Source organism: Schistocerca americana, chromosome 1 (genome assembly GCF_021461395.2).
Source record: "Schistocerca americana isolate TAMUIC-IGC-003095 chromosome 1, iqSchAmer2.1, whole genome shotgun sequence".
Lineage (NCBI taxonomy): Eukaryota > Metazoa > Arthropoda > Insecta > Orthoptera > Acrididae > Schistocerca > Schistocerca americana.
In genome coordinates this window covers 218,201,195-218,213,201 of record NC_060119.1, presented here as the reverse complement: position 1 = coordinate 218,213,201, position 12,007 = coordinate 218,201,195, and the positions used below count along the sequence as shown (strand labels likewise).

Genomic DNA, 12,007 nt, shown 5'->3' with positions numbered 1-12,007 from the left:
GCGTGAATGCTATAGTTGCAGTGCTAATGTCTCTTGGAGTGGTCGCATGCGTGTTGTTGAGTACAGTGATATCATAAAGAGAATTAATCCTATCAGTGTGGTCCAAATATTAGGGAAAAAGCTGCGACGTTTTGAATATCGAAATGAAATCGGGTAAGGAGCTGGTTTCAAAAGAAACATACTGTCGCAACTAAAAACTACAAAAGAGCATGTAATATCGATCCTGTATGATCTCATCCCCTTCCCCCACCTCCTCCTTTTCCTTGAAAGGATACGGATCCTGTACACCTCCCGTAAACTCGCTCCTCCTCACCCGCTCGTCTCCCCAATCCTCTCCCATCCCCGCCCGCTGCCGCGCCTGTATTCCCACGTCCCGCCCGGTCTCCATCTCTCCACCCTCCTTCCTCTCTCCCAAGGTGGCTTCCGCCAGCTCCCCCTCCCTGATGATGTCCTCCTCCCCTCCATCTACCCCTCCTATCAACTTTGACCCTGCCCCACCACCCACTTCCGATGTCCTTTCCTTTAGGCACCCTCCCTCCCTCCCTTCCCCTCCCTCCCCTTCTCTTTCCTTTTCCCCCATCCCCTCCCTCCGCCACTCTTCCCCCCGGGCTTCCCCTCCCCCTTCCTCCCTCCCCCTTTCTCCCCTGCCCGTGGCATCTCTGCTCTCCCCTCTCCCTCTCCCACTCCCCTTCCTCCTCCTCCTCTCTTGGCAGGTCCCCGGACTCGCACACGCATGGTGAACATTCGCGCGCCGGAGATCATCGCCATCAGTGTCTAGTGTGTGCCGTCGTGTTTAGTGTTCAGTGTTCCCCGTCACACTCCCTCGTTCACCAGTGCCATCGTCATCTTCAGAGTTTGTGCGTCGTCTCATCAGTTAGCAGTGTGGATTATCGACGAGTGTGAACGGCTCCGTGTTTGTCTCTATGTGTCTCCTGTTTTATTGCCCACATTCTGTAAGTTATGTGTCTTCTCCTGTTTTCTCTGCTTGTATATTCTATGGCTGAAGAGCAGCGTAGTGTGCTGCTGACAGCCTGCCTGTTGTACAGGCTTTAAAATAACAATAAAGTAAAAAAAAAAAAAAAACATGTAATATCATCAATTTTATTGAGCAAGATCGTATGGATCTACAGTTCACTATTGAAATCTGCACATGTGGTCACTAGAAGTGCAAAAAATGGTTGGTATGGACAATCCAAAGCTTTGATTTCTTTTATCGACAATCTTCAGGCTGAATATGGCATTTCATCCGGGCATATTACTGCACTTGTCACACCTGTGGACACGGAAGACGGTAAGAGTACGAAGGCACAACAGTCTATGGAGGGAGTGAGCATGTTTCCGACATAGCGGTTTGTGGAGAAAGGAAATCTTTGGAACAGTGACCAGAGTCAGTTCCAGTATGAATTGTCGTCATCATTAACGCAGTCTCACAGAGGAGAGAAAACTATAGCTAGTGTATCGTAGTCTGCAAAGAGCTCTACCCACAGCTACACAATTGATGTAGCTTTGTGAATAATAGGCAGACTAGCAAACAAATTTTACATCTGTTTTCAAGAGGTACAAGACACTTTTGGCCCAAATATTTCCAGAAACTTGAAACAGCCTACCCACAAAACATTCATGTGGAAGCAAGCAAAATGCAAAAATAACTAAAGAACACATGAAACGCTTTATAACTTCACTCCTTGGCGAACATGTGACAAGTGAAAGTAGTCTATTGGTGATTCCTGGTCAGGTCATACAGATCGTACCCTTCTAGATGCACGTTTTCCATACAAAGATGTTATGCAGAAGATATTGCCACCGACGAGAAAAAAATGTTGAGAACCCCTTGATGTTTATTTCTTTCGGAAATATAAGCTATGTATCAGAAGGATTGCTGATTTCATAGGAATACAATGTGCCAAACCACAAGTGAAAAGAGATAGGATCGTTATTTCATCATCAAACTTCACTATGCAATTTGCAATCAATATTCTGCACCAAAGCATTCGCCTGTGTTGCAATAAGCTTGGCTAAAGGCGGGATATGATATTGATATACCCATATGATCATCAGTAAACGTAATTAGTGTGGCTTTTCATATTGGACTGCTTGAATGGGAAAGAGATTTTAAATGTGAAAACGTGTCTTTACTGAGGTGAGCATATTGTTCTGTTCCAGTTTGTTTTAACCACTTCATCGAAATCCCACATCTGCACTACGAGGGTTAATATAAGCACTATCAGGTGTGTAGGATATGTGTGTTTTGCGCTGTTGTATTTGGCATTGTTGATTGTAATGGTACACTGACATCATTGAGTTACGGACAATTTTCCTACTGTGGTACACATATCTTGTTACTTTGTTTTCCTTTACTAAAATGTCACTTGTGGTAGAATGCAACCACTGCTTTTTTATGATCGAATGCTGATATAAGCATGGTTTAGTGTGGTTCCGAGTGTTCGCGGTCATAGGTGTCCCTTGTGAGATGAAGAGATTCGACACAGCAGAGCAACGGTGTCCGCATCAAACTTGTCAGAATATTGACGAAAAATGTTTTCATATTTATTGACTTCTTGTCCAACGACAGCGATCAAAGATACCGTAATAGCCTAGCGGTCCCTGAACACTGTCCACGTTCACTGACCGAGCGAGGTGGCGCAGTGGTTAGCACACTGGACTCGCATTCGGGAGGACGACGGTTCAATCCCCTGTCCGGCCATCCTGATTTAGGTTTTCCGTGATTTCCCTAAATCGCTCCACGCAAATGCCGGGATGGTTCCTTCGAAAGGGCACTGCCGACTTCATTTCCCGTCCTTCCCTAATCCGATGAGACTGACGCCCTCGATGTTTGGTCACAGCCCCAAACAACCGAACCCCACGTTCTCTGAGCCGAAAGGTTCAGGCCTGTTTATTTTCAGCGGATCCAGTATGCTTTTTGGCGGGTGTTTTCATTCACCCGCCAACTAACCGAGATAAATTTTCCAGGTGAGTTCAAAGAAACGCGGGGTGACGGACTGGTAGGTTAGGGGAGTGAGCTGCGAGGCGATAGCGCTGGCGAACGGCGGGACACTGCAGCGTGCAGCCGGTGCTCTCGACAAAGGACGCATCCCCCAAGTAATTCTGCGCCCGCACAAGCGCCTCATTAACGCTGCCATAACACGCTTCCCGCACATTATTTAGCGTAATCGTAATTCTGGCTTTTAATGAGCAATGTGAGTCCAGACGAGGTGCTGCCACCCACTCCCCACCAGCTCCGAACCCCAGCGCTCCCGTGAGATTAGTTGCCAAGTTTTTACAGCCCGAGTAATAAACGAGAGGTCGGCTCGCCTGCCCCCGGATAAAGGCGGCGGGGGGTTGGCGGGGTGGGGGGGGGGGGGTGGGGGGGAAGACCGCCCCACAGTTCTGCACCCTCCATCTGCCGGGGCGGAAGCGCCACCCACGCAGTCTCTTCGCCTCGGAGCCAGCAGCGAAGAAGGAATCCCTGACTGCGCCCACTACGGCAAAAGAACTTTTTACCCTTTTCCTCACCTTCGCCTAGAAGTAATAATTAAGCCTAACGCTATTTGCTCGCGCCGCTCCTTTGTGCCGGTGACACAGCCCTGCAGGCGGAAAAATTAAATTTACTTTCGAGATAAACTTGCGCCTTTCCGGGATGCATAGAAAAAAATGCAGATTGTGAATTAACGAGAACGAGAGAGAGAGAGAGAGAGAGAGAGAGAGAGAGAGAGAAGCTTGAAAATTCGCAAGCTTTTTTTTTCTCGGTGAAAATGGAACGAGACGACCTCGAATTGTGAGCGCTAAGTCTGCGGGCTGAGTACTGTCGGAAAATCGGCTGCAAAATTTGCCCAAAGTTTTCGCAAACTCGCCGCGGAAGAAGCAGTGTATGAAAAATTTGCAGCTGTGTTAAAGGGTAGTCTTCTAAGGCAGAAAACTATCTGAGCTTTTGCTTTATTTACAAAGTGCAGCTAACTGGGAGATTCAGAACATAGTGCAGTCCCGACAGTGTCAACTTGTGCTGCTTCTATTGCGTAAGGTGTTTCCTTCTTTCACCGAGTCAACTGAGCAGTGCTTGAGAATCTGGGTAGGCATTTGAGATGAGCAAGATACACATTCCAGTCCGGTCATCCAGACTTCACGTTATTATGTAACAAATGTAATAATTTTTGACACGATTTCTGTTACTGATGTGTGCAAATACATTCCATTCCCCTCTCCATCGCCTGAAAGGTCGTCGTTTCTTTTTTGTTTTGCTTTCTAAAGTACCCTGTGTTCTTCTTCAGGGTTCAGACTACCTGCATACCAAATTTCTTCGAAATCGGTTCAGCAGCTTTGTCGTCAAAACGTAACAGAACTATTTTCGCATTTATAACATTAGTATGTATACAACTTTAAATTGGGATATCATTTTTTCATGATTTGATTTTGATAAAATACAGACGTAGAGCCCCAAGCTATGCTCAAGTTACCTGTGACAGCCCCATGAAAATTAGTCTTTTAGTTATGGAGATCAGCGTGTTCCAGCAGACAGACACGACCGACTTCGATAAAACTTTAGATCACGATCTCTTTTCTTCTCGTGACCTGATTTTGATGAAATAAAGCCTATGCGTTGCCTCAGGGTACGATCATTTTGCCTGTGAAAGCCTCCTCCCCCCCCCCCCCCCCCCGCCAAAAAAAAAAAAAAAAAAAAGAAAAATTCGTCAAGTTCAATCAAACAAATGGACACATCGATCTTACAGTTCTGTTATCAGTAGAGGAAAGAATATATAGATATAGACTGAACATATGGCAAATGCTTATTGTTTTCCTTTTGAAAGGAAGAGTAACTTCTGTTTTTTGGCTTTGTGAAATATTTTCTCCACAATTATGGCGAAGACACATCATGTTTACACAGTATTTCTCTTAAATGTTACATAACAAAAATCGTAGTCATCGAAGCACTCGAGGAGGTATCTGCGAAATGAAGAAATTAGAAGCGCAATTATCTTAGCTGATTGCTGTTGGTCTACCTGTCAATCCACACTAATTTGCAATTTACAAAAGTCTTAAGTCTATTTATATCGAGAAAGCTAATTAACTTGTACATATAGAGCACTCACCTTATTCGGTTACACCTTCTCTGTACATATACACGAACATAAACTAACAAATCATTCCCTGGAAGTTCAAATTTTTGTAAAGGTACAATACAGGCATGTTCACATAGTTAGGCATCATTTGTCATAGACAGAGTTCACCTACCTTCTCCCCGTAGCACGACGGACATTCTAAAATTAAACGGAATTAGATTATACACTACGTAATCCAAAAGGCTGCAGTGTCTACAGTTTGATTAGTTTTACAAATGCTATACAACAAAACCCAGCGCTACACTAGTATTCTTAAGCTACAATGGTACTGTACAATGCGGGTTGGATGAAATGGGGGTGAGATGTGATTGCATCGCCGTCCAACGCACCTCGTCATATCTTTCACGCATTGCAAAATGATCCGTCATGATAAAGGAGGACACACTTCATTTTACCTTGTAACTGTAACGTGAGGGAAGATGGTAATCTAGCAGCATTTTAATGCCCTTTTTGTACTTAAAAGTACGTGTTTTTCAATTGTGAGTATACAATTCCTTTTCAGGGTGGTCACGAGAGAGAGAGAGAGAGAGAGAGAGAGAGAGAGAGAGAGAGAGAGAGAGTGGGGTATATGAAATATATTCGCATTTGCGAATATGGTCAACCATCAGCTGTATAATGGAATGACGACAACGAAAATTTGTGCCCAATTCCTCGTTTATCGCGAGCGGTCACCTTACCAAATTGGCTATCCGTGCACGGTTCACGACCAGACCCCAACTTCGACATATCGTCAACCATGTGTCTGCAACCTGTACTCGCACATCCATTGCGTATATTCCCCTACAGGTGGGACATGGCTCGCCCGGTATCGGTGGATAAATACGATATTTCAGTGACTGTGTACATAATGGATGTACGAGTAACGGCAGCAGTCGCCGCAGTGCCTCCTCCTTCGGACATGCATGCATGTCCGATGAAATTTTGCGTCATAATTCGGAGTAACTCAGGCACTGAAATATCGTAGAGAGATAGGTGGTCAGACAAGAAAGGATAAATGAGCTATCCATTGGTCTGGGAGCAAACATCCGAGCATTCATCTCATGTAACGTATGGAAACCACGGACGATGTTCTCTATTGTGAATGGAATATGTTTGATGTCACATCTTTCCAAGTAAAAGGCTAGTACCTTATTCAAAAATCTTTGTCAATTAGACGACCATTCTTTAACACAGATTTACAGATGTATGTCTTCTCATAGTAACAGGCATTCTTGCTGATGAAAGTTATCTATTACAAAATACATTTAACATCCATCCTCTTTGGTTTGCGTTCTTGTACCCCATGCAGTAGATATAGTGGCGTCTCTTGTAAGAATACAAAATAAAAGTTCGCGATTAGACTTCTGGTGGGACCTAGGATTTCGCTAACAGTTAATTAGTTCTGCCACCGCTCCACTTTGATTCTGGGTTGGTTAAAATTACAGATCCACCCGCATCAGTTGGGAGAAATCATTTCATAGTTCAAACCGTCCGCCCCGATAGCTGAATGGTCAGCGTGACAGACTGCCGTCCTCCGGAGCCCAGGTTCGATTACCGGCTGGATCGGGGATTTTCTCCGCTCAGGGACTGGGTGTTGTCTTCATCATCATTTCATCCACATCCGGCGTGCAGGTCGCCCAATGCAGCGTCGAATGTAAAAAGACATGCACCAAGGCGGCCGGACCTGCCCCGTAAGGGGCCTCCCGGCCAATGACGCCAAACGCTCATTTCATTTTCATAGTTTACACCAAGCTAACGATCATATCCAGTGAGGGACAGTGGCGTTCAAATAAAATTGTACAAACTAATACATTAGTGTGAGGTTTTAAACTGATACTTAATGCTACCTAATGCCCATTGTGAGTAAAAGGAAGCCTCAGATATTGGTGACATAAGACTTTACCCATGTTATTGCAGTAAAGGCTTGTGGAGCACATCCAGATTAGTTCATAGAATATCTGAAAGTGGTTTGTCAGGAATTTAGGCAACCACCTTTATTTTCAATGGTAATTTTGATTTAGAGACCATTGTGGTACGTTTGGGTCAGAACTGATGATACTAGGATCTGCACTAAAAAGCCTAGCAAATGCACAGAAACATTTACTGAATATTGTTGATAAAATGTATTCGCTGACCCAAGCAACTCGAATGCATGGATTGGAAGCATATTTCTGTCACTGAGCCAGCTGGTACAACTCTAAATTTAAGGATGGCAGCTGCATTATTTTGCATTGAGATGGCTCTCAGTTTTGTGATTTCTGCCATATTACAGAGTGAGGTGGCACAGTTGTTAATGTGATGTATTCAGAAGGGCTGAGTTTCAAACACTTGTCCAGCTACATTTATTTCGATTTTCTGTGGTTTCCATAAACACTTATGGTAAGTCTCAGGCGACCATCCTTGTCGAAGTGAACTCGTCTGTCTCATAAAATCTCAATGTTGATACCTCTAAATATCCTCCCTCTGATCACAAAATAGCACTATAGGAATGCAAGGATGCTTCTTCACAGCCAGTTGCTCCTTTGACTCGTCACAAAATCAAACAAGTGCCCCACTTGTGATAGGGATGTCGCCAATCAACAAGTAGTCGCGACAACGAGTTAACGAGTTGACCACCAGGTGGTAGGCGTGACAGTTGGCGACGAGGTGCGTTCGGCGACGGCAATCGAGCGGTTAGCGGTGAAGAGTTGGTGCTCGAGTGAGTCAGTGGGTTGGGACGGGGCTGGTGTGGTGTGGTGAGGTGAGGTGAGGTGAGGTGAGATGTGATGAGCTGCTCTAGCTACTTACGTCCTGTGAGTGGGTGCATGAGAGTCGGGTGGGTGCCCGCAGCGGTCGCGGCCTGCTGCTTCGGCTTGCTAACCTTCGTGTTACTTTTGGCAAACTCGAGGCGGATCGTTTGGGGCATGTCGGGGTCGAACCGTACGCCCTGCTGCAAACAAAGTTGTGTGGAGAAGGAAACAAAAAGAAGAGAGAGAGAGAAAAATTACTGGCAGGAAGCAGTGCTTTTAATGACTCCGGACTCCGGCCAAGCGTTCACCAGTTGTCGGGGTCGCGGATAAAGTACAGTACAGCGAGATGGGTGTCAGGACGTTCGGTACGTGTTTAGCAGGGTGGTAATGTAATATAGCGTGTTCTAACAGCCAATCAGTGCAGTTTATTTTATTAATATTTGTTTGACAATGAAATATTTAAGCAACAGGAGCTATATTACGGGGAAACTTACAGGTGAGTGCGGTCCTCTTTATCAGTAGGGAAATGAGTAAAGAGAAAAATTTGAAGTGAGTTTAATATGAAATAAAGCTGCCAACGATTTAGAGGACAGTGCAAATCTGTTTATGAAATATGTATTTTCTTGTGTCCAACCAGTTGACGATATGCGAAATCTAATCAAGCGTTTCCGTCTGGTGTTGTGAAGTATGCTTTAAGTCGTGCTCGTTGCATTGATTCTGATCACACCTGTGTGGTGCAACCGTAAATTATCAGTTATTAAGTTGTGGTTACTAAGTTAAGGGTGGTGATAGATTTTTAAAAAAACTGAAAACTAGGTGCTCTAATTGTTGCATGAGAACGTTTCTTATTCCATATGTGTGTGTGTGTGTGTGTGTGTGTGTGTGTGTGTGTGCGTGTGTGTGAGTTTTAGGCTTCACTTCCCGATCAGCACTAGGCTTTTCCCCTCTCTTCATGCCAAATTCACACCCGTCCGAGACTTGTGTACGTGAAAGAGGAGGAATTGCACCATATTTTGCATTACAAATTAATCTTTGCGTCCACTGGGTGGACCAGTGTTAAGTTCCGAGGACGATAAATATAAACTATCTAGAATTGGAGCATGCCTAGTAAAGTCTGTCTGTTGAACTCCACGAGGAGAATTCGTAGAGGTTTTAATTATAACCTAGGAAAAATGAACTTATGCAGTGAAGTTTTTGTCCGTCTGTAGTCCTCCTGGAACAAACGGAAATCGTCCTGACACAGTACCATTGCACGGCGTTTTAGATGCCAAAAAAAAAAAAAAAAAAAGAAAAAGAAAAGAAAAGGACTGACTGGGTGTCGTGTTGTCGTACCGTCATAACAGACACGAAATCGCCTGCATGATGTCATATGACACGTCTCTACCAATGTGAATTTGTAGCTGGGCGCGGCTTTGCGCTAGAGAATGTTCTAAATTTTTGAAATCCACTCTCGTGTTTGGATAAAGTAATTTTGGGTATTGGGTCACATCATTGTAAATTACTAAAACAAGTAAACCGACTATGTTTCAACCGAGTTGCTGCGGTCCCCTTCAGAGCGGTTCAGTGACCTAATATTATTTTATCCAAAATGCCAACGGCAGCGAAAGCCTACGAATTACACTGTTGTATCTTTCTCCGTTGAAATGGCTGTATAGACACGTCCAGAAAGCTAATTTCATATCAACAAAAAGTGGACAAACGCGAGCATTTTTTGGGGGCTCCTCTAGTGGCATACTTTGGTACTGTGTCCACAGGATTTTTTTTCGAGGTTGTCATTAAAAACTTTACAACTCCTCCTCCTCGTAGAGCTGGTGAGTGGTTTTCTTTTAAATACAGGTCATTCAAGTAAAGTGTAACTGCAGAGTCACCTAGCAAACAGTTTATTTCTGTAAATTGGTTGACACATTATATCGCAACTTTAGTGAATGTGGTGTGTGAAACAAGCAGGACATGTCCGTTTGAAGTCCAAGCAACGAGCACATTTAGGAACGTCAATAGTTTTTAGTAAAATGTGTAGTGGAGCCTACAGGTATCAATAATATTAAAGTATTTCATTACAGTGCGGTCCAGATAACTATTTATTGTATGCTTATATACAATCTCGACTTCATTAAGTCATCAACAGAACTTTTTTGCGCTCATTATTCAGTGTAGCATCTGGCATAAAATGTACAAGAGAGTTCCATACATAATATAGCACTCGTGTACTTGAATAATATCTCTAAGATAAAATTAGGCGTCTAGAATAGCGCCATAAAATGATAATTATCTAGGATATGGTTGTTGTGTTTACCCAATAGATAACTATTTGCACTGCAATATAAACAAATGCTGCAAGAACATCACTAGCTGCGTGTAATGAAGATGAATAGATCACTTGTCAGACTATTGTCCGTAAAACTGAGTTTGCTGGACAACAAAAGAATATGTCACCTTCACGCAATGGGTAGAACTCTGGGATTAAAAAATTCAGTGGATTAGTTATTGTGGTTTGTTTAATTTCAGTTCCCAGTTATAGGCGAGAAAGTTCTGAAATAAATTTGTGCGCGAGATTAGGTCGGACAGTACTGATTTGTTTCCGCGGAAGTCTTAAATGCCAGAGCGCTATGGACACAAGTGATTTGCCCTCTGGAAAGCTGCGGTGCTGAGGTCACTACGTTTAGTTCCAGAGGTCAGCGAGAGGTCGTCCCGGCCAGCATGCGTGCTGTGGTGGTCGTTGTGGCACCCAGATTCGGCAGTCATTTAAAGCACTGCGTGGGACTGGTGAGCGGTCGGTTGCTTACACAACACAACACAACAAAAAATCAAAAAACGTTATGGTCTCTGTAGCTCTATATACAAAAAATACATTGTTAGTACAGGCTAGTTTTGTAAAGTGTGCAAGGGTGTTCTGGGAAAAGAAAGAGGCTGAAGAACTTTTTAATTACTTCGTGAAGCAACTTTTAAAAAGTTTTAAGAAATTGTCTCCTCTCTGCGTCATTTGAGCCCTTGTTTCAAATACATATTGATATCTCAGTTTGTACTGTTAACTAATGCCAGAAAGTAACAAGCTTGTTCTAAATCTTTATGCAAGTTTCTATCAAAACATAGTTGTGGATAGTCATTCTTTAATCACCAACACAACGTAAATTTTTATGGTGGAAATTGTGGTATGTTAACGACGTAGTACTTTTCAGAATGTATTACACGGGAAAAATTATGAGGTAATGGGCTTATTACTCTCTGACGATTAAATAATGACGGATTATAAGGGCGTTCTTTAAATTAATTCAAAAATGAACTAAGTGTTAATTTTATCTTTATAGGTTTAATGCTAAAATAAGAGCCGTAACTCTGTTGCTGCGAAAGCCAAAGAGGCCAAAACTCAGGTGGTCAACGTGATTAGTAGCCACTGTAAACATCTACATCTACATCTACATCTGCATACTCCGCAAGCTACCGTATGGTGCATGGCGGAGGGTACTCCATACCACTACTAGTTATTTCCTTTCAAGGTCCACTCACAAACAGAGTGAGGGAAAAGCGACTGTCTGTATGTTTCCATTTTAGCTCTAATTTCTCCAATCTTTTCTTTGTGATCCTTACGCGAAATATGCGCTGGACGTAGTAGACTCGTTCTGCAGTCAGCTTCAGCTGCTGGTTCTCTAAATTTTCTCACTAGCATTACTCGAAAAGAATGTCGCCTTTCCTCCAGTGATTACGATTTGGGTTCGAGCCCATCGGTAACAAATCTAGCAGCCCGCCTCTGAATTGCTTCGATGTCTTCCTTTAATCCGAGCAGTGCGAATCCTAAACACTTCAGCCGCACTCAAGAATAAGTCACAGTAGCATCCTTCTCAAAAATTCACTAACTCATGGGAACACACCTGACTGCCTTCTGATTTGGTCACGTACATGATATATACAAACCTGTAATGAGTGAACACGGTCAATGAGTCATTATCACCAAAAATCCTCCTCGTTCATTGCCAGTGTTGACTGGAATACATTCCTGGAAAGTCTGAAGGTAGGGGGGATAAAATACAGTGAATGAGATTTCGTCTACAACTTTTACAGAAACCAGACTGCAGTATAAGGGTCGTACGACATGAAAGAGCGGCGGTAGTTGAGGAGGAAGTGGGACATGGTTACAGCTTATCCCCGATGTTGTTCAATCTGTACAGTGAGTAAGCTGTGAAAGAAACA

At 43.5% G+C, this 12,007-nt stretch overlaps 1 protein-coding gene across 1 annotated transcript in view; it reads right to left on the bottom strand.

The window, feature by feature from the left end:
- LOC124621604 (protein couch potato-like) overlaps positions 1-12,007 on the bottom strand; it is a 183,169-nt gene that overhangs the window by 145,581 nt on the left and 25,581 nt on the right. Inside the window, exon 4 of the mRNA XM_047147154.1 lies at positions 7,881-8,022. Within this exon, the coding sequence (XP_047003110.1) occupies positions 7,881-8,022 (142 nt within the window). The remainder of the gene's footprint in view (positions 1-7,880; positions 8,023-12,007) is intronic.